Source organism: Trichoplax adhaerens, genomic scaffold (genome assembly GCF_000150275.1).
Source record: "Trichoplax adhaerens TRIADscaffold_2 genomic scaffold, whole genome shotgun sequence".
Classification (NCBI taxonomy): Eukaryota; Metazoa; Placozoa; class Uniplacotomia; order Trichoplacea; family Trichoplacidae; genus Trichoplax; species Trichoplax adhaerens.
This window is the reverse complement of record NW_002060944.1, coordinates 6,243,145-6,266,240: the sequence shown is the minus strand read 5'-3', so window position 1 is coordinate 6,266,240 and position 23,096 is coordinate 6,243,145. Positions and strand designations below refer to the sequence as shown.

At 33.5% G+C, this 23,096-nt stretch overlaps 3 protein-coding genes across 3 annotated transcripts; all 3 read right to left on the bottom strand.

Moving 5' to 3' along the window:
- Nucleotides 1-3,385: 3,385 nt before the first annotated feature.
- On the bottom strand, nt 3,386-4,326 carry TRIADDRAFT_53615 (uncharacterized protein; the record flags this gene model as incomplete). Its single annotated transcript, XM_002109472.1, has 2 exons — nt 3,386-3,444; nt 3,954-4,326. 2 exons carry the CDS (start codon nt 4,324-4,326, stop codon nt 3,386-3,388), a joined length of 432 nt encoding a protein of 143 aa, XP_002109508.1.
- Nucleotides 4,327-9,616: 5,290 nt separating this feature from the next.
- TRIADDRAFT_53614 (uncharacterized protein) lies at nt 9,617-13,095 on the bottom strand (the record flags this gene model as incomplete). Its single annotated transcript, XM_002109471.1, has 15 exons — nt 9,617-9,893; nt 9,965-10,056; nt 10,155-10,284; nt 10,401-10,478; nt 10,547-10,690; nt 10,771-10,919; nt 10,984-11,094; nt 11,261-11,391; nt 11,469-11,610; nt 11,884-11,947; nt 12,050-12,127; nt 12,199-12,350; nt 12,469-12,545; nt 12,783-12,939; nt 13,018-13,095. The coding sequence occupies 15 exons, from the start codon at nt 13,093-13,095 to the stop codon at nt 9,617-9,619; spliced, it is 1,860 nt and encodes a 619-aa protein (XP_002109507.1).
- Nucleotides 13,096-13,270: 175 nt separating this feature from the next.
- Nucleotides 13,271-20,709, bottom strand: TRIADDRAFT_53613 (uncharacterized protein; the record flags this gene model as incomplete). Its single annotated transcript, XM_002109470.1, has 25 exons — nt 13,271-13,504; nt 13,587-13,690; nt 13,770-13,923; nt 14,182-14,460; nt 14,571-14,688; nt 14,766-14,842; nt 14,972-15,038; nt 15,144-15,202; nt 15,280-15,393; nt 15,482-15,662; nt 15,796-16,037; nt 16,131-16,246; nt 16,350-16,599; nt 16,681-16,821; nt 16,920-17,096; nt 17,172-17,267; nt 17,356-17,445; nt 17,577-17,648; nt 17,778-17,853; nt 17,939-18,069; nt 18,269-18,342; nt 18,498-18,701; nt 19,038-19,152; nt 20,255-20,378; nt 20,699-20,709. 25 exons carry the CDS (start codon nt 20,707-20,709, stop codon nt 13,271-13,273), a joined length of 3,306 nt encoding a protein of 1,101 aa, XP_002109506.1.
- Between the last annotated feature and the right edge of the window lie 2,387 nt (nt 20,710-23,096).

Sequence of the window (23,096 nt, the reverse complement as noted above, 5' to 3'; positions counted from 1 at the left end):
ATTAAAATTTCTCGGCTATCATAGCGTTACATTATTTTCAGGGTCAGCTACAATTTACAAGGATGATGAACAAGATTTTAGACATTAATTATCAAATCATGATAGGCTATTACTAAGTAAATATAGGTTAAAATTGTTGATCAATTTGAACTCACAATAATACGTTGTCTAGAAACGTTAATTTATATCCAATATTGATATTCAGGTCAAGCGAGTGGTATAAAACATAAATAGAACGTTGAATAAATGTATCATTGCTATTTTAAAATTTGCTTTTATATCTGATACACAGTAATTTACATCATAACTATTCTAAACAACTCCGCCTCTTACATTAAATCACAATTTTCAATATTACTTCCATAAGAAAGGGGACTTTTTATAATCGTGTTCCGTTGAAAAATTTTAGTATTATTTATAATGAAGGGAGAAGGGACTGTGTGATTACTATTACTTGGGAAGGGGGGGAGAGAAAGAAGATAAAATTTGAAATGATCGAGCGACCAGATGAAAATAAAAAGAAAAGATATAGTTATGATGATGATGACAAAAACATAATAATAGATAGATAATCAAAGATAGAATACTGTCGTGAATGATTTTTTGACCGTATTTTGACAATCTACGCGATAGATATAAAATCAATAAGGACCCAAGTTGTATAGTGGTAGGCATAACAAAAGAGGGTTAAAAAAATAAAAAATGAAACTGAAATTGAATAGAGTTCTATAGTACTGTAATACTGTATAAGGAAGATAAGTACATTAATACTGACACCAAAAGAAGTAAATAAATTGAGATTACTTATTTTACAATGATCAACAACTATAATTGGTACATGTAAACTTGAAAAAGATTGATCAAGGTAATCGATAGCAATATTTAGTGAAAAAAGAAGCGGAGAAAAGGTAGATAGTGGTAAAATGAAAGATACTATTGCGCTAATGTACAGTGCTTAAATATAGTGTTGTGCCGTCAACATAATTGCGACATCATTTACGATCTACACATAATTTCTACATCATAGGAGTGGGAAGAATGCAAAATTGAAGGTATTGATAAAGTTTCAACATTTTCCATCATCACGATGACAATCGTAGGCATAATAATAAGATCTATAATATATGACAATATCAATTTTATAAAGAAAACCTTGGTATTGGAATATGGAAAGAGACAATCATTCTAAATCAATGGACAATATCCCATCATTTCAATCGATGGAGAAAAAGGTGTTAGTCATATAAAGTCAAGGGTTAAAAAATCCACTTCTACCTTTCCCTATCAATGGATCCATTGTGATTACAATAGGATACAAAGACTTAAAACAACATTTGTTAAATAATTGTATACTGTACATCGATAGAAAAACTACCTACCACAGCAATTTTGTGATGCAGTTTACATGAGGTTTATGCTGTAGATATAACGTGGTTTGGTGAATTTTAGATTTTTAACTTTAATACTATTAAATACGGCACATTATTGTTAAACAATTATTACTGCATTATTAAGAGAGGATATCCTTGGCTTATGCAAATTGTAAATTCGTTTAGACTGTTAACTATGGTAACTAGGACATCATCAGTTCGAAATAGTATAACGGATCACGATATCGTGTATCGATATTATTACCGTGAATTTGCTCCCTTAATGTATTCCCAATCTCTCCGTTAACGATCATCCTCATCACACTAGTATAAATTATCATGCCGTTATTAGATACAAAACTTATTGTCAAGAAATGAAAATATTTCATCTAATGAAAAAGACAATGCAAGTAAAGGTTAAAAATTTCAGAAATGTATAGAATTGATTGCAAAATTATGTGAAGGCATTTTCTGCATTTAGCCTAAATGCAATATTTATTGGCATATTCTGTGTTGTCGGATAAATCATTACGATTAAGCTTAGGTTGAAAACTTGTCTTTTTATGTGGCTACATTAAATTAGCTGTATTGCAATGATATCAGATCGAACGTTAGTTATTTGAGACAAGCTTGAATAACCAACTCAGTACTATGATAAAGTGTTGGTTTAATCATTCGAAAGTCAGGTTGAAAGGGCATTCTCCGATAGAACGAGTGATAAACCGATTCTTAATTAATTGTATTACTATATGACGATCTACTTAATAATCTAATTCTTTTTTTTGTTGTTAATTCAGCTATAGCCATCGTAAGTTTGCACAAACAGTAATTCATTCTAACTCCGGGAGATGATGATAAATAATAACGTGATTATGTTTAATAATCCAAAAGCATAAAATCAAGAAAAGGAATAATACCGGTAGTTTTTTACGATTTTTATACGAGGAAGTAAAGACAGGACGATAGCGATTTCGAAAGGTATCAAAAAACAGCAATCTAGAAAGTATATCACATCATGAGGTGATGACGATGGGGACCATATTACTGTACTTGCTAAAAATTTTACTACACCGTGTGTCTGCCACCTCTTGTTGTTTATTTAGCATATACTGTAGTATGATAAACTTATTTGTGCTAAGATCAATTGAATCCAGCCTTATTATCAGTCATCAATTGAGTTATAGCCAGTAACATGATAAATTCTTCTAGTAGAAATAAAACCTCAATTTGACTGATTAAGTCGAGATTTTTTTTTTTTCACCGGTGATTAGTATTCAAAAGTTAAACGATAAACTACTCAGTTGGGTACACACTACACAGTAGCAGGAAGTACGAGTATGTCGGTAATCAACAAAGCGCAAGAAGATATAAGAAACAATACCAGGCAGACATTGCCGGTGCTCATTCTTCACGCTCACACATAGTTATTAGCTTTAATATTACAGTGGTGTACGTATACTGTAAGTACAATAGTCTCGTGAGATGTGTCGGCGAATGTCGGGAATAAAAAAAACCGTCTGCATGAAATCGATAGATGGCATCATCCTTTATGATCGATCGATTGGGAAAAGAATCAAATGATCAATTTTGTAGAATATGTAATAACATAGAATATATTATATTATTCTATACGTCTGAGAGTACATAAGAAATGGTCAACAAAAATATAAAATAAGCCAATGATTAATATAATTAAATGCAGGTATTTGCAATCATAGTCATTTTTTTGGAATTGCCTTTCCTTTGAGTTGGTGATAACTTGCACTAAACTTTTTTCGTAGATCGAATAGAGTAATTGCTAAATCTACTTATTAATTTATTTTTTACTTGTATAATACGCTTAATTTAATACAGTAAAAGTCATTATTATCATCCTCATGGCTAAGATATTGTGGGCGAGGGAAGAGAGACAGAGTTGGTGAGAGAGAGGGGGAGGAAGAGAAGAGAAAAAAATAAAAATGGAATGAAATAAAAATCGAGCAATGATAAAACTTTTCTTCAACATAGAGTAGCAATTAATCATACATTAGTGTCAACATAAAGCATTTTGATCCATAGTTAAACATAGGACTGACTAAGATGAAAAGCAAGATTCAAATTGACGATAATGAAGTTATCATCGGTCAAAAGAATACTTGAAAATTTATTCAAAAGATGCCTATGTAAGCAAAGTTTGCCAAAATGCAGTCATTGATGTTGAAAATCAGCTCGACTAATAAAAAACATGTATTGGCACATTTTGTCAATACGTATATTGATTGAGTTAATTAGCGTAGTAGATTCAATGAGTAGTTTTTTTCGTTTTTCTACTTTCTGCACTATTCCACTTTTTATATAGGAGTGTTAGATTCGACGATTTTGTGTTATTTTTTAAATTGTATAGTCATGGCATATTGAATAACAAAACTGTTATAGCTATATTTGATCGTGTTGACAAAGTTGCTAACTGTAATGTACTACAAATCTATCATAACAGACATTAGTGTGCAGTGATGATCGTCTTTATGACCGTCATTTCTACTTGATATGCAGATGGGATATGTCTTGGTGCAATAATGATTATCCTACATGAGGCAAACTTACCCGTCGCAGTTAACAAGTTACTGCTATTATTGGTTGTTGTCGCTGTTGTAATTCCAGGATCATTTGGATGATAGTGATAATATGAAGGACTTGTACTGCTCTTATTGACAACACCATTATGATATTTTTCATAACTTTTACCAACCACAGCAGTACGTAATTCAGTAGTTAACGTACTACTGCCATTGCCAGTGACATTATTGATGACCGATGTAGGTGATGTCGTTACTGCAGTTGAATTGCCAGTACTCACGGTATTGGTTGTTTGTCGACCATTGCTTGAATTTGAGTTATAGGATAATGGCACTAATTTCGGACCCATTGGCAATGGCGGTAATCTTCGATTACTAACTTGTCTCGATGGCGACGACATCTTCCCTTTGAATGAGGAAAATTGAAGCCAATTTTCAAAGGGGATATTTCACACACACTACAGACTAATAAAATGCAATGGCAATTTCGAAGTCAGAAGATATCAATAGGTGACAAGTCTTTTGACGTCAATAAAAATCAACAACATCAAATTGACTCCTTTACTACTCACTGACATGGAATAATTTATTACACTGTAAATAGTAATCCATATTTATAACAGTAGGTAGAACAGTTTTTTTCCCCCCCCCCCCAAAAAAAGTGTGTTTTAATTCTCTTCTTCATCCATTAAAATGGTCGATTTTTTGACATACTTTGACCCTGTCATTAAAGTTACAGTAGTTGATTTCTACTTAATACTGACTGCAGTTACAGTGTAAGGTCCAACAGGGTAGAATCGACACAATACAGTTAAACAATCAATGGATATGATCCAATGGACAGTACTAGAATAATTTGCCCCCCTAAAAAAAAGGCATAACGTACCGAATAAAGTTGGAATGAAGTCACAGTTACTTTTTCTATTCTTTCTCTTTCTGTGCCCTAGATCTTCTCTCTTGCTCCAACTGTATTCTTTATTATTTATTTTCGTCATTAATTTTCGGCAGAGCCTTTTTCTCTTGCTGTGTGTGTAGGAGAAGGTTGCTGGCGCAATTTTTTTTTCTACTTTCCCTTTTCAACCTCTGACTAGAGTGACACCGCTATGTTGCGACAACCGCTCCTAGCGTCAATGCATAGTTGTGACCGTGGGGATGCGATCGATATGAAATGGACTGTCACACTTGACACTTGGTCTTATTGACCATCGCTAACTTCAATAACATTACGTTTATACAATGATACAGTATTGCACTAAGGCAGTGCTTTGGGTGGGTAGAGAGTACGACTGCGGCTGAGTAAAGACCCGCGACGGTATGTTAAAAGACGTGCTAGTCAGCGTGGGCGATGTTTGCTCACAACCATCGACGACTGTCATGTGAATGTCCATGGTTACGATCGCCACCGTCATGTAGTGTACCGTAGACGTCACGAGTCAGGAAGGACGGCATCAGCTCAGTACCGGCCTATGGCCTACAAAGAGAGAGTGGTATACCGTAGTACAGTACAGTATTAACCATCATACTGTACAGTGTACAGTGTACAGTACTACAGTCTCTACTTGTACTGTATTGTTCCGAGTGTTGGCAATGACTAACTCGTGTATACAGTATAGTACATGAATATCATTAATGTCTTCCTTTTCCCTTTATGATAATGTCTATGGACTTCTGAGACAAATACTTGTCTCAGAGATCTCTGCTAATGTTATATATATATTATACTGCAGACGATATATTGCACTGTAAACGTCCAAGTCCAGCCACAGTGACGGCAAGGACTACTGGTACAGTACTATACATACAAATCCTTGGCGACGATATGTGGTAAGAGTGACATCGCTTTTGCTAGCAACTTTCAATACACATTTAGTGATGAATCCTCTTCATCATGACTATACCTGCCGCGGCGATACAACGGCTAAGCATAGGCATGGACTACTACATCATACGTTAATCTGTATATTTGTTAGTAGCCCATAGCGTACGAATAGGTAAAGCGTTTCTATTACTCAACAATAAATCCAGTAATATTATTCTACGCACTAATAACTGTGTCTATCTTATACTACTATACAAAACCACAAATCACGGCTGAAATATCCAGTAGCAGGCGCATTATACACTTCTCTTGCATGGCGTTGCTATGCAAGAGAAGTACTACATAGTTGACGTCTACAACAGTGGATACTCTAACACTATCAACGGTATAGTACTGGAGTATTGTTCATACGAAGCAATCAATAGTTTTCCTACAATTCACTAGGAAGGCCAACTGAAAACCAACGTGGGCTGAGCTGCAATACCCGTTGCCTAGATACTACCATCAACATTGTTTCATGGTCATGGCAAAGCAAATCGGTATAGCGATTTTAGTTTCATATTCTAAACTCCACGTCCATTTCATAAATTTACGGGCCATAACCTAATAGAAATGAGCAGTGCTTTACCATTACGAGAATAGAAATGAGCCAAATTGGAGTCATTTTGTAAAATAGCTGATTGGATATATTTCCGGTCGCTTATACGAGTATACTATATCGGTGTAGTTCAGAAACAAAATTAACTGAACTTTAATTAGATTGTGCAATCATTGCTCGAGGCAACCATTCCATGGGATAGCTATAGAATTACCCTTAGTATTGATTAATTAGCAATAAAATGTGATCCATTCAATTGTAGGGTGTTAATGATATAGCTACAATACGAATATAGAGATATAGAGATATAGATTAATAGCGATCATAAATATCATGGTATTGAAGAGGAATATTGCTAGCTAATTAAACAGTTAGCAATGTTCATACTATTGATCCCATCCTTGATTCATAAGGCATTGCGTCAAATTTATTTATTTCTTTTTTCTTCACTTCATGATTACATTTAATCGGATTAAACATACTGGTATAACAAAAATCGATGATCGACCAATCTAAATACAAAATTGTCATCGTGACAAATATTGCTTTCAATAGGTTATTTCCTCATTCTATTCGCTGAAGAAATGCATAATACATTGTAAAGTATACAAGCAGCTGTGAATGAAATTTGTTAAAGTGGTGCTGCATAAAATACAGTAGAAGTCAGTTGGTTACTTATTCAATATTTACCTAACCATTTAAACTGAAGCATCTATTTTCATAATCAAATATGAAATATTAATAAGGATTTGTTTAACATTGTAATATCAGCAGTAAATTGAATGGTAGTTTTAACTATAAAAAATGATAAATAGTCCGTTCGAAAGGCAAAATTAAAATAAATTTAGCGTACATGCTCATATGTAGCTTCCTATGATATTAATAGTCAAACACCTACCTCATGATACCTTCGCGTACTTATATTTCAGTATATGAATACTACATTACTACGCGCAATTAAGACATACTAGCTACAACGTTGCTATCTTTAGGTGTGCAATATATTGTCACCATACCAACTTTGCTACTTCCTTGATTTAGATAATGGACTCAGGTTCAGCTATAGTATAATTGGATCATAAATAGAATAAGTTATAATTAATAAAGTTTTAAATTTAATCTTTGCTGGCATTCACATCACTAACTATAGCATTGAAGATCACAATGGCAAGCATGCTGTTGAACGGTTTACATCTACATAATATAAATTGATTCATATTATCCTTTACATTGCGCGTAGTAAGCTAATTGTAGCTATGCGACTAAATTGATATTCTATCCTATTTATAATTTGTATGAAACAGATATATCATACTTTAAGGTATAATAACATCATACATTTTATTTATTTTAAAGCTAACTGAAGTTATGAGACTGAATGATATCCGATGCTATCTATATTTCACCTAAGGAAATGGATATATCATACTTTGACGGATAGTATCATACATTTTACTTATTTTAAAGCAAGCCGTTAACTAACAATAAAAGGTTGTATTACGTCCTTGAATACAAAATTAATAAATCTTGTTAGGTAATTAAATTAAATTAGCAGTGGATTGTTGTATCGCTTAATTTAACTATTCATCCTCTTATATTAAATTATCAACCTTTGAATATACGTAATACTAATCTATTAGATAAAAGGGTAGTGTTTTTATGTACACATTCGTAGTGGAGTAAATACCACAGCATATTGATAACGGAGTTTAACCTCTTAGAATAACTGTATGATAAGAAAAATTTTGAAGGAAAAGTGAAATTATGGCCAGTGTTAAAAAGTAAAGAAATTTAATTAAATCGTACTCCCATGTTATGCCATTAGGTAACAAAACTTGCAGACAGTCATTTTTAAAGTGCTGTACTATAAATCAATAATTAATTGTAATGGATAAAATAGCTCATTAATCATGTTTGCTAAGAAAAAATTTTGTTTTGATGATGTGAGACTTCTTTACAGAATGTCAGTTTGATAACTAATATTGTGCACTTTAAAGACATTACAGGAAAAAAATAATTGCTTGCAAACTAAATTTAGATTCAAATTTATAAATATATTCGTTAATTGTAGCAAACAGAACTTAGTATGTCTACTCATATTTTATTGCATTATTCTACAGAAAATATTATTAATTACCACATAAATTATGGTACTATTACAATTAATCGAAAACATAGTCATTATTAAACCTTATACCGATCAATTGTATCAATGATACAAAAAATAGTGATATCACCTTAGCCTAATGTAATTACTGGAATCGTGAAGAATGTAGGGAAGGCATTTCCGTCTGCTGTAGGCAATATTAATATCAATAGTCAAGCATTTAGTTACATTTTATATAAATTTGGTGCTATTAATGTGCTACTGTCTTTAAAATTGAAATCGTTTTTCAGCTAATATTTACTTGTAAACAGATAGTATGACACTTTTCCTATCAGCTATTTTGAGGTATTATGAGAGTATAAAGGTCGAACTATTGAACTTATATTTTGTTTTCAGAGCGGCTAATATTATATACTTACATACATCTTTATACGTCATACTCCACATCGTTCTAATCATACAAATTAGGCAGTACGGAACATAGTGGTTTAGATATTTTCTGACATAAAATATTACCTTTTTTAATCAATTGTATCTAATATCAAAACTACTTAATCTAGAAGTTGAATTTCTTTTAATAAAGTAGAATTATGATATATCCGAGAAAACATCACCAAATTATTTTAAACCATCAGTTTATGATGTTAATAGACTACCTCACAGAAAATAATTGTGGGCATCTAATGGCTACTGAATAACCCGTAGTTTTCCTTTTTATCCAGACTTCGCTAACCTAACCGAATATTTCACTCTCTGTAGTACCATGATGTATTAATGTTGAAGATAACACTTTGAGACTAATACTGGACGGAATATAACAACATGATGAGCAAAAGATTATGTCCCTCAATTAATTAATAATCAGCGTTTACAACAATTACTGTGTATTACGAATGAGAGTGAACGCTCAAATTTTAACAAAGAATAGATTTCTAAAGATTCACAACTTAAAACAACAATAAGATTGGATGCATTTACTCCTGTAAATCACGACATCAGCCTTCAACTATAAGAACGGATGTTACTTTATTGAATTTATCAGTCACCATAAACTGGACAGTAAATTGTTAACTGTAGTAGATTACCATACATTTCTTAACCTCGTTATATACAGTAATATCAATTAATACAAAGATTGTCAGGATGTACTTATTATGATGTGAGGTTCTAAGCCTCCTTATCCTCAAAATTCTTAATATATTTAAATAAATTAAATTCCTTCTTATATTCTTCTTCGTCCCATAAATCGCTTAGATTATTCAAAATAGCTTTAACATTTTCCTTCTTTTTGCTCTCACCACCTTGCTTTGATTTACTTTCTATCGAATTTTCTTCAGTACTATATTTAAATAAGTCTACAATTTGATTCGTTCCCATAGACATCAAGCTGGCATTTTCTTGTGAAATAACTGTGTTAGCTATTTTACTCTTAAAATTTTGTAATCTACGAATGGTGAAAACGGCCATTAGACTCATATAGTATTTAATTATTTTCCATTCTGTTAAATTATTTACCCTAGGATCTTTTCTTCTAATGTGTTCCTAGTTATTAACCGATAAACATTAACAACTTTTTTCTGGCCAATACGATGAGCACGATCCATTGCCTATAGAATGCGATTCGTAAGGGGATGCGTATGTATTGTATCGTCTATTTTTATACCTAGGGAAACTAAATTTTGAGATAGATTACATAGTTACTGACCTGAGCATCAGCCATTGGATTCCAATCATGTTCAACAAATATTACAGTATCAGCCCCAGTGAGATTTAGTCCCACTCCACCCACTTTCGTTGTTAATAACATAACATCTATAGAGGGGTCTTTATTAAATCTGTCGTAGTAGACAACCCAAAAGTTTAAATTTTTATCAGTAGATTGTCCTGTTGAAGTTAACAGCTAACGAAATAAAGACTACGTTATAATAATTTATATGAATTTGTCACGTACCGTGATACAATTTCTGCCCGTTCTTTAATACTGACATCTCCACTAAGTTTGACATAGGCAACAGTCGAATCTTTATCCCTTAAAAATTGAGATAATCATTTATACAAGCGCAATATTCAAGCTGCAGTCGTAGCAATGGTACTAACTTAAATAATTTTTCTTCAACTAATTTCATCATAGCCTTGCTTTGAAAGAAAACGAGTGCACGATGTTGAGCCACGACAGGCATCACTGACACAGAAGCGACATTAGTAGTTGGTATGCCAATGCCGCATTCCAATAAAAGTTGCCTGTTGAAAATCACAGAGGTACCACATTGATTGTTTAATGCTTACAGTTGCAAATTTACGGAAGAATATTTAACACATACTTCAAGGCCATCAGCTTCGCAGAGTGCTGAATACTTGAGAGCTCTAGATTTTCTCTACTAAGCCTTGATGTTATTTCATAATACTGAGGATGCTTCTCGTTAAGAACGAGTACTGGATGGTTACAAATTAGTCTAAGATACTGTAAAGCCTATAAAAATAGATTCCAGATTGAGTATAGTCATGGAATTATAATTATATTGCTAAAATATTACCTGAAAGGCATGCATCTTTGAGGGTTCTTTTTTACTCTCTTCCAGTGACGACAGGTCAAGATCTAATTCATCTGTTGCTCTCGATTTAGTAAAGTTAGCATACAATTCCATCTAAAGAATGATGCAAAATTTAGATTGAAGATTTAGGCAAGCATTCTAAGGAATCTATCATACTTGAAGTCAACCATTTAAATAGAACAGTTACTTTTAACCTAAAGCATGACATGAAGCGCTAAAAGCCCTAAGTCGGACAATCTTATGAAGACAAAATAGTAACCTGTAACGAAGTCATTTCACAGTAGTAATCTTGTATAATTTTAGGAGGTAAATCCTGTAAAACATCTTCCTTCATACGCCTTAGAATGAATGGTAAAACTTGTTTGTGCAAAGATTCAAGAGCTAAAACACCTATAAAAGTGAATAAGAATTCATTACCAAATCGTAAGTGAAAAAATAGCCAGGAATAAGGAAAAACTGCTACGCACCTGCTTCTTGCTCTTTTGAATTAGCTTTTGCATCTCTACTCGATAAGATCGGTTTACTATATTTAACATTAAATTGTTTTTCTGTTCCAAGATAGCCGGGCATAAGATAATCGAATAGCGACCATAATTCCAGAACATTATTCTGTAATAAATACAAAATTATAATATTACAGTGCAAAATTACAAGGACTTAATAACCGTTACATAAAAACCATTGACTCCTTATTCAGTCATCTTAAGAAATACTATTAATGACCTGTATCGGTGTTCCTGTCAAAATTAATCGATGCTTGGCATGCACCTGTTTTATACATCTTGACAACTGTAAAATTGAATCTCAAAACTATTACACTCTGTCAGTTACATTTATTTTAATTTAACAAATAAGAATATCTAAATTAATTTCATTTAATACCTTGGTTTTACCATTTTTTATAATATGACCCTCGTCTAAAGCACAATAATTCCAATTCCTAGACCTGCAAACAAGACAGGATGCTTATAACAGAAATGTACAAAGGCTATATTTACTTTTCTATCATATCTATACGCCGAATAAAATGTACACTATCATTACTTACGTAAAAAAGTTTGACTCGTTTCTTACAATATCGTAAGATGAAACAACCAAAGTTTTCGAAGTGACCTTCTTCTTCAAGCTGCAAAAAAAATAGAATATTTTGTATCTTTAATATGGATTCTGACATCGTATTCATTTCCTTCCATTTACCTTTCACGTTCTTGCGGTGTACCGATGAATGGTAGAGGGGACATAAGATTTGAGCCGCAGAATTTCACAACCTCATCACACCAATGATATACTACCGTTGGTGGACATATAACCAATGATGGTAGTGGCCTACATTCTGTTTTTTTATCCAGCTATAGTACATACGTATATAGATAACAATCATAGTTTATTAACAAAAACGGATGGTTACATAATTTTAATTTGGCCACATGAAGCCAGATATCGATAAAATTTTAGAATTCAATTTACCTTGTACTTGGCGTCAGTTGTCAAATGATCACTAACGATCATGCATAAAGCCTGTAAGGTCTTTCCAAGCCCCATATCTAAATGAGATAGAATGAAAAGTTACTTTCCTCTAGCTAAAAATTCGAAATAAATAGGTTTAATGCACCAAAAATTCACCGTCACACAGGATGCCGTGTAGATTGTATTTGTTTAAAAAAGCAAGCCAATTTATACCGTCCTATTAATGCAATAAAGAATATTAATATTACAAGTTAATATCAATAAATGTATACCCTGACAGATGATATATGATGCTTGATATCTATAAAATCAACCCGCCTTTTGGTATTTGCGAAGATCTGCTTTAACTTGAAAAGGAATAGAATAACTATTCAGTTTGCTAGTATCTTGTAACTGTTCAAGGAAGATCCGATCGTTTTTCTTTTGCTTAATCGTTGCTTCATCCATACCGACAGGGTCCTGTGTACCAGCCTAGAAGTTATTATTACAAAGATAAGTTATAATGAATCTCATACTATTAGGTTGATTTGATATCTCAGACATACACACCTCCAAAGGCATCAATTTAATCAATGTAGCGAACGAATGTGATGCCATCTGTCTTACTGATTCACACCGATCACTCATTCGGCTAAGGACGGGGATGACCAATAAAACAATATAAGGCACCACTCCAATACTCAGTTTATCAATTACGTCTGGTGATTAATAGTTAAGGGACGATTGTCGACAAACGTTAATTTTTATTTTTAAAAGCTTTTCTACTTCTTAGTTATGCCATAAGTGGCAATTATATAAGCACTCAATAATCTATTATGAAAGCGTGGATACTAGCTATAACTTCTATAGACCCTTCCCTAAAAGCATCACGTTCAGTATCACCAAGCGCTGGTATGATTTTTTTAATTATCATATCCATGACTCCAACCAAATCCAGCGTTGCCAAAACAGCTAAGCAGCGAGCTGCTAAATGTCGCACAGCTGTATAGGGAAAAATCGCACAGTGCAAGATTTGTTGATACTGCGACCTCAAGACCTTGACATTGATTTAAAATTATACATGTTGATTAATTTCGAAAAAAGATTTGGACTAATGAAGGAACGAAAGCCAATTTTACCTTTTCATGTAAAGAAGCATCAATCGATGGTGCCAGCACTTCTAGTATCTGAAGTGCTATTACAATTTTTTGAGATGCAGCATCCTCTTTATATTTGGTAAAATCTAACGTGCGGTTGCAATTATGTTTCAGTTATATTAGCTTCAGCAATAATAGTGCGTTAATCTATAAAGTTCAGCTTACCAAGTTCGTGTAAAGCATCTTTTGGAGACATTAAAGGAACCATTAAATGATTTGAACAGAACGGCAATTTCTCAAATAGCGATCTACCAAAGTACCGCGCGATAGTTGTCACTGCTCGCTCCGCTCCTATTCTTTGAATCTGAACTTGATTAGACTATAATTGAATTTAAAGTGAATACAATCATGTTATACGCAAATATATCGTAAATAATTTATTGTTACTTGAACAACTCAGTTATTACATCTTTATCAGCGAAATTCAACATTGGTAAATCAATCGCAGGAGAAGATACATTACAGATCTTGGATGACTTTCTTCCTGTACCAGCAGTTAGTACAGCATCCTGTAATAAATTCAAGTGTATATGTACTTTGCTACCGATCAAAATTTATGGAAGAATAAATATAGTACCTTATGTTGATTAAATAATGTTATAATTCCTGCTTCCTTGTTACATGTAAATGAAACATCAAAGGGACTAGCGGTACCAGGAGAGATTGGAGTACTCGGCTTGCCGGTTACAGGTGATGCTAGTAAATTTTGAAGAATCCAAAAATTTGAAACATCTGGAGTTTTACTCGGATCCGTACACAAAAGACTACAGAGATTTTTGAATATTTTGGGGTTCGGACATGGTAATCGGTTAATGCATTTTTCAAGCAATAAGGATATACTATTTGCTGCCTTCATCTATTTTTGATAAGTAGACATAGAAAGTAAAAGTAAGACTTTATGAATAAACTAAAAGAATTTTTCTAATGAAAGAAGATGTCAGCAAGTAATATAATTACTGTGCGTACTTGAAAAAGTTGATTATCTTCTTTCTTTATAGAATCCATTAAAGGTCTTACGATCGGATTGAATTTTTCCGTCAATTGACCCCAAGCGATCAAAGCACCAGCAATAACACTTTCTACCCTAAAAGGGAATAATATCTTTAACTAATGACAAGCTCTTCTTGTATGATATCAATGTAACAAAAGTCATCGTATTACTTTGTTCGCCATCTATCCATCATTAATTTTAGATCGTTTATGACTGGAACTAGTGCTTTAACTTTGCTGATAATTTCCTAAAGATCCAATGATACAGTCAATTATACTAAGGGAGACGGTTTAATTATTTTTCATACGAAAAGTAAAACATATTGTCACCGTTTGTGAAATAATTATTAGTTGTTTTAAATGTAAAATTTACTTACCTTACTGCTTTTAGCCTCACTAATAGCAAAATTGCAAAGGCGTATCGCCTCATCAATGGTAAACTCCCTATGGATAAATTCATAAGAGTATAATAAATTAATGCTAATAACTATCACTAATTACTAACAAAAATTACATATCGCAGATTTAGTAACAGCAATAAAAACAAACCCAGCAGGTATCTTTATTCTATCTCTAAAGCCAGCTCTAACGAGATGTATAGCTACAGCCTAAAGCGTCCCGAAATTATTTAAAATATCATTATAAGTTGAAATCACGCTATCAGAATTGAACTAATATGAATTACCTTGGTTCCTGTCTGCATACTATCATTCATAGTGAATAATTCGTCATAGATGCCAGGCTCTTGATTTAACAATAACGCCAATTTATTTGTAAGGGTTCTTGGGAAACATTTTTCCTACATGGTTGTAAAAGTTGCACTAGTTAGACCGATCAAAGAATTATAATATAAATCTTAGATTTATTTGCGAGTAACGCTGACATACCAAGTCGCTATTGTATTCCTTGCGTGCAATAGACGCCCAATCGTAAAGGACTAAACTAGTACACATAATATTCACGGCAGAATTGGTATTCAACGCACTCATTAAGAATTCATTTAAAATACGATAGGACAGTGAAGTAGAATTTAGTTTCATAATATGACAGCATAAATAGCCCAGTGCCCTAAATTAAAAAAATCGATTTAATAAAATGCAAGCTAAACTATAAATTGCTACTAGAATAATATCAAACAATGATAATAACAATTTCGACAATACAGCAGAACTGATTTAACAAATAATATTATAATGATTACCTGGAAGCACCGAATCGAGCTCTTGTATCAGCATTTTCGATTGTTGTTGGATCATCAGCAGAGATGCAACCTCCAATAAATGAATTTATGGTCGGTTCAGATTCTTTCGTCGGGAGTAAAACATGACCTTCAATGTTTTGCCTCTGTCTTGTCATAAGCAAGTACAACCAAGTATTAAGGGATTTTTCACACGAAAAGTTTAGGTCAGATAAAGAGCAATGCATAAGAAACGACCGCCAAACCTAATTTTTTTAATTTACAATTAGACATATCATTAACAATATGTAGAAGTCAAAATATGCAATATGATATATATATACAGTACCAATACTTACATCTAGTAACATATCAAATATTTTAATATTACTTTCTAGGATAATTCTCTGATAAAGAAAACGAAGCGTCTTATTTATTATATCAGGTGTCCATGAACACTGGGCTGGAGGTTCGCCTGATAATTTAATAGAAATTTATTAATAACGAAATCTTACCGTACGACATATGGAATACTATCAACTGCGAATTAATTAGAATTATTATAATTTCGTCCTTACCATCAATATCATTTGATTCTAATAAGGTTCTAAGCGTATCAAGTGCAGCCTCACGAACTGATGCTACCGTATGTGACATTGGCGGCCAAAGACTTGGGACTAATTGATGGAAAGGTTGTAAGGATAAGCAACCTGCTTTTACTGCTCTTAATGATAGTGACGATAAAAGTGTCATGATACTGCTAGTCGATGTTGTAAGATCATCAAGATTTTTAACGCTATCCCATAGAATATTAAGTATAGATGTAATCTGAAAGAATTTTAATGATAAAATATCAATAACTGAAATAATAATTATACTAGAACTACAATAATTATAAATTAAATCTACCTTGTTTGGAAATGTTTCAATTAAGTGTTGCGTTACGGGTACCAAAGTGTCGGCAGCAACGGCTTTTACATCATCATTATGGTCCTTTAATGCTTCAAGAATTGATGGTAATATAGACGGAAGAACTTCCCTTACTATGGACTAAATAGAAATTATATTGTAGGTATTGATTAAATATTGAAATTTTCAACTATTTTAATAGTAAACATATATTTTTTGTAACGTATATATATGTATACCTGTTTAACCGCTAATAAATACTTAATCCCAAGTAATCCACCATGTCGTGCTTCCCAATTCGAATGTTGCTGCATAGATAGGCACAAATGTAAAATTTGTTTAGCATTGTCTTCACTCATGTGGTGTATAGCTGCCCCTAGAGTTTGAGCACAGGTTTCCCGGACAGGAGCTACAACCTATATGATTAAGATAGATATATATATAGAACTTGCCGTTTACCTCAGCATTTCTAAGAATATATATTTCTCTACCTCATCCGAAGCGAAGTCGCCAAATTTATCAAGTGCTAGAACGCAAACGAGCTTGAGTGCTAGTTTTGACAACCAAGTTGCGTTTTGAAGTTTTTGCTATAATAATATGGGAATTAATAAATCAGGCTATAGGCCTTTAAAAATGACTTTAACGAGTCAATCGGTTGATAACTTCATTGCTAACCGTTTCTATAGGGGCTTCATTTGTATAACCGGCTCTGATTCCATGAAGTTTAATTATTTCACGTAAACCGATAGCCGCACCCTGTCTTACCTAAGTTATAGCCAATGTTGTTTTGACTGTTAGTAACTGTGAACAACATTCGGTATAAAATGAAACAGACAGTATACAGTACTGTAAAATTTTCTTTCTATCAATTATGACGAGAAAAACTGATGACAAACCTCCCATTCTACATTAAATAACTCTTTCACTAGCTTATCGCAAAACCACGCAAACGGCCATTTACTTTGAGGCTAATGATATTGGTATTACCAAAAAAATCAGACGGTACATGAAATACTCGTGTAAGTATAAAGTATAAAATATTAATATCCATATTGGCAAATATGCAATAGATACGCTAAAATCAGATATATTGCTACCTGATCTTTAGTTATTATAGCCTCTCTATCACCCTTGACTACCTGTTCCATCCCTTCCATATCTACTTTTAAATGCCTAGTAAATGAGTTTGATAATAATTAATAGTATTGTCCTTGATATCTTAATTTATGCTTAAAACAAAATTAGTAGTGTAACATACATTTTTTTTGCTACTGGTAGCTCGGCAACTTCATTATCGGCTCTTCTCTTTAGTGGTGCAATAGGAAAGTTATCTACTACTAAAGCTGCAGTAATTTCTTGTTCGATAATTTTGAGTGGGCTCCTATATACCTAATTTTAATTGTGTGATAATGGCATTAAATCACTATTTTAATCTTATAATTTTAGATTATTATCTAATGATCACAGCTATTTCGTTTAATTGATGTAAGATACTACGATTGATAGGTGAAGCTGAGATAAAATGTCAACTCGCGCGGTTAGTTCACTATAATATGTATCCATGTAGAAGAATAAGAGTATGACTAACTCGTCCTGATAGTTCTTCAGTAGAATGGAGAACTAAATCTTTATCGTCAAATAATTCTTCCGTACCAAATACATCTAAGTATAAACAACGGAGAAGAATGTAAAATTGTTAATAAATATACAGAAAAAGTGTATTATTTTAAACCTTACTAAATATACTAAATATTATATAATTTTCTATAAGCATACTATTATTATTTAATACATTGCATACTTATGTGGATATTTACCCTGTGGTGCTCCTTTAATAGTAAACACCTTCTTTAACGCTGTTTTCTGTTCGGCAATTTGCTGACTGACTGGTATGTCTTTACTTGTTAGTTGTTCACTTTCATTATCGTGGACAGATGATACCATAACAGAAGCAGATTGCATTACACGAGTCAAGTTAAATTTATCGACATTGACTCCCTTTACTTTTGGTAATGATGTACCTGTAACAGCATGTAAAAGATTTGAATAAGCAAATCTACATATCGTAATCAGTAATGAGATGATTAGGGATATATACAATTAGTAGGATGTTATATGACGTAAAAAATCAATACACAAAGCTAGTCGCTATGGTGTAACCAGGGTTATTAAATTCGCTTTTAAAGCAATTCTCCTTAAAATGTCATTTTCATTTTGTATATTTGTTACAGATATTGTAATTTTAGCATGATTAAAGATTGAAGTTAGTCGCAAAGTAGCTTCCTTCGTTGATTGCCTTATAAATAATTACTTCGAAACGATAGAAATCAGATATATGAAGGCTCAAGTATACTTACTGTTACGACAATTGAAACTTGGATTCCACAAAGGTACATTTTTAGCAATTGCTTCTACAGCTTCGCCTGCAGCGATTCTAGTATCCCAATTTTTTTTGGTAAAATAAACAAATACCTAACAGGTAGATTTATAATACTTAGAGAAGGTATAATTTGGGAATAAATAAGTCGAAGATATTTGAACCAATTTGATTAGAAACATGCTATTAGTATATTGGATCTATTCCAATGATAGTGATTTACAACTTATGCGAATATTCATATGTATAATTTAGAATTTTTGTTAACGCAATACATCATTGAAGGAGTACTCTAAACTTTACTGAATTGAGTGGCCTAACTGCAGATATGTTATTGTCAATTTCATCTTCAACTTAGCAGAGTGTTTGCATCACGATCTAGCAGCTATTCTCATATATTTGGTATAATAGAATACAGCCATAAGTGTGGTACCTCTGTTATTGTGATGTACGATTTTTAGTATTTTTATGCTTGTCTATATCATTTTCCAGGCACTCTACTTGTTGATCGCTATTCACATCCAGAATATGAAAGGAAATATTGTACTCAAAATACACTGTAAATAGTAGCAGTATCTATTCGTCTAGTAATACACATATAACTTTATTATAATGCATTTATGAGTAAAGTAGTTAAGCATGACTATATTGAACTGTATCCACGCTTAAAGATATAGATATATCTATCTGGTAAACGTTACTAGGTATGCCCTTTAAAATAAGTGCACTTGACGCATCAAACAATTGTGCATACAGAATCATCAAGTTAATTACTGCACTGTACTGTACAGTACACATTATGTCATGATGTAATTGCTTGAACGGTATTTTGATGCTATTAGGGTGTACTTATGATAAAGTTGAACGTGTTCACTGTAAATGGTTTGCACATTCTGAAATGAGAATGACTTTAATCTAATTCTCATGATCAATTTACGGCAATTTCATAAATTTCTATACTGTCCATATTGTCATTTTATAATAATAATAATAATAATAATTATTATTGTAAAGCGTTGAGGAGGCAGGCGCTGAAGGGTCTAATGTTACCGCTCACTACAGTACTTGACTGTACAGTACTGTACTTGAGAATAAAAAACACTGTACTGTACTGTACTGTATTGTAACGCCCAGTACTGTACAGGTTACAGTACAGTGTACTGTATGTACAGTACTGAAGACTGTGGTTTGACTTACTTTGTTGAGCAAGTTGTCTAGTTCTTCCGGATGAAGTTTTACTATATCTCCTAGCTGCACCGCTGCTGCTCGCTTAATCGCTGAATGAGAACCACTGTCGAGTAAGATTAATAACCTGTCTAGCCTGTATAAAATTGAAGCCACAACAACGATGTTAACACCAAAGCAGGCAGATACGATGACAAGTTCAATGATACAGTGGCAAGTTATCACAGTGAAATACTTTCAATTTGGAAAGGTAGAGGTCGAAATGGATATGATTAAAACTGTTCAATACTCTCCATAAGATGATATCAACATCATACTGTACAGTACCGTACACTATTGTAGTACCATTAGAACAGAACAAAGTTGGCGTTTTGCGAAAGTCATTCAGAATTCTTCTCCTACTAATCCTTATTTAACTTAGAATAAAACATCATTTCTAAATGATCGCTTAAATACCTAGTATCCATTGCTTCTCTTTGAGTGGATAAAGTAGAAATGCTTGAATTCAACCAATTTCCAATAAAAAGCTAGTGTTGGTAAATGTATCCAAGATGCCTTTCTATTTCTAAAATCGATACAAACTATAATATTGTGTTTGTGTCAGGTAAATGCAGCATTATTCTAATACTCATTCACTACTTTGGACAGTGTACTTGAACGTTTCTTGCTAGTAAGAATCACTGACAATTCATTATAGAAACCTACGCTCTAAACTGATGTACAGTACGTTCGCTTACTGCTGTCAATGCGGTAACGCTACAAGTCAACTTGGATAGGTACAGTCTTTTACGGCTATGACTATAAACTACTATGGAGTGCAGTCAAGACTCACTAGCGGCGACGGCGTAGTACAAGTGCGTAGAATGCGGAGTTCGAGTGTCAGTGCAGAGTGGAGGTTTGTATTTATATACCATCCATCGACATAACGGTGGCAAACCTTCTACAGTCCTTTGACGTCAGTGCAACTTGTCACGTGCAGATACTGTACCGTCATGGTACCGTACGGTTACAGGGAATGACTTTTGCATAGTTTTCCAAATACTGGTCTGTTGACTACAGTAGTGGGTCTTCTACTGTACTGTGCACTACGCTACAGTACGGTAGAAGATGGGGCGTAATCATGTTGCATCATGTACAGTACTGTACACTGTACTGTACAGTATCATCCATGCTGTACAGTGTACAGTACTGTAATATTCAATACTCAATATGATATGATTAATTGATCGCGCACTGTGAGTCTCGTTGTGACTTGTGAGTGTGACTTTATGAGTAATCCAGTCACTGTACAGTACAGTAGTAAATAAATAAATACTGTACAGTACTGTACTGTACTGTACAGTACAGTAAATACAGTACAATGTACTGTAAATCAATCAATGGGGAAATACTGTACAGTACAGTGTACAGTACATTACAGTACTGTACAGTATTGCAAAACTCGTAAAAGAACAACTTACACTGTACAGTACTGCACTGTACTACTGTGGCCCAGAAAGGAAACGCATGCGGGCACTATTGCGGTGTACTGTACAATACTGCACAGTTTAGTGTACAGTACTGTACCCTAACCCTAACCCTGTTACAGTTGGGTCAAACATCGTAAAACCTTGCGTGTCCCTTCTGGGCCACCGTAACGTACAGTACTGTACTGTCAACTGCGCCAGTCTAAAGTACCGTACAGTACAGTACTATAACCCTAACCCGAACATTAACATGTACAGTACTGTACTGTACTGTACACTACTTTAAAATTAGAATTTCATATAATTTCAATCATCGGGAAAGACTTATGAGACACTTGATACAGTATGCGCAGTAGCAAGGACTGCTAAAGAAAAAATTTCACCCTCCCCCCCCCCGTTTTCCTTCAAAACTTCCCTACCGTCTAAAAAGACCGGGGACGTACAGTACAGTACAGTACTGTACATTAGACATGGTTTGACATACCGTACAGTATCTACAAAAAATCCAGAAATCGTCCAATCTCACGCGGTGCAAATTAAATCAAGCAATCGCACGGCGATGGTGCAGGACACAAATTTGATTCGCGCCACGTGAGATTGGACGATTTCTGGATTTTTTTTTAGATATGTCAATACATGTCTAATGGATCAGTAGGACAGCTTAGACGAAGTGTACAAAGTAATTGATGCAAAATGGTTAGGGCTAATGCGCAGGAATAGTCTGTAATGGGGTACCTTGAGCTATCTAATACTGAGAAGTACAGTACATGTCATGTTTAGTTTCTTTTGAAAGACCGTACAGTAAGTACCTCCATGTAGCCTTCTGCTGACATTCAATCTTCAATCTGCTGTCGAGTCTGCATAGTCTGCGACTGCACATTGCACACTTACTTTTCTCATTTTCTTATACCATACAGTGTTCACTGTACAGTACTGTATAATATCGTATCTCTATGAGAAATTCTAAATGTCAGTAAAGTAATGATAGTACTGTATGTACATCAGGGACTTCCAAAATGTTTCATCGTACAGTGTTCTGTATTGTACAAGCATACATGAAATTTTTGTTGTTAAATATCCTTGAAGCACAGTAGATGTAATAGGATCGCGAATTGTACGGTATATGTCATTTGACCTATTCAGATTCTTTCAGATGATGATCGGGATAATAGACTTTGTGGGACGAAGGAGCAGTCGTATGCATGATGTACACTTCATTCATTTGCGGCCACATGTTATTTTTAACCAATTGTGATAGAGAGGGACAGCATTGGACGAGTCTCCCAAAGATAAACTATGAAAATTTTTTGATAGCCAGTTGATACCCGTCTCTAGTTCTGTGACGCTGTACTGTATGTGGTTCTCAAATAGTGTTAAGATCAACTTAA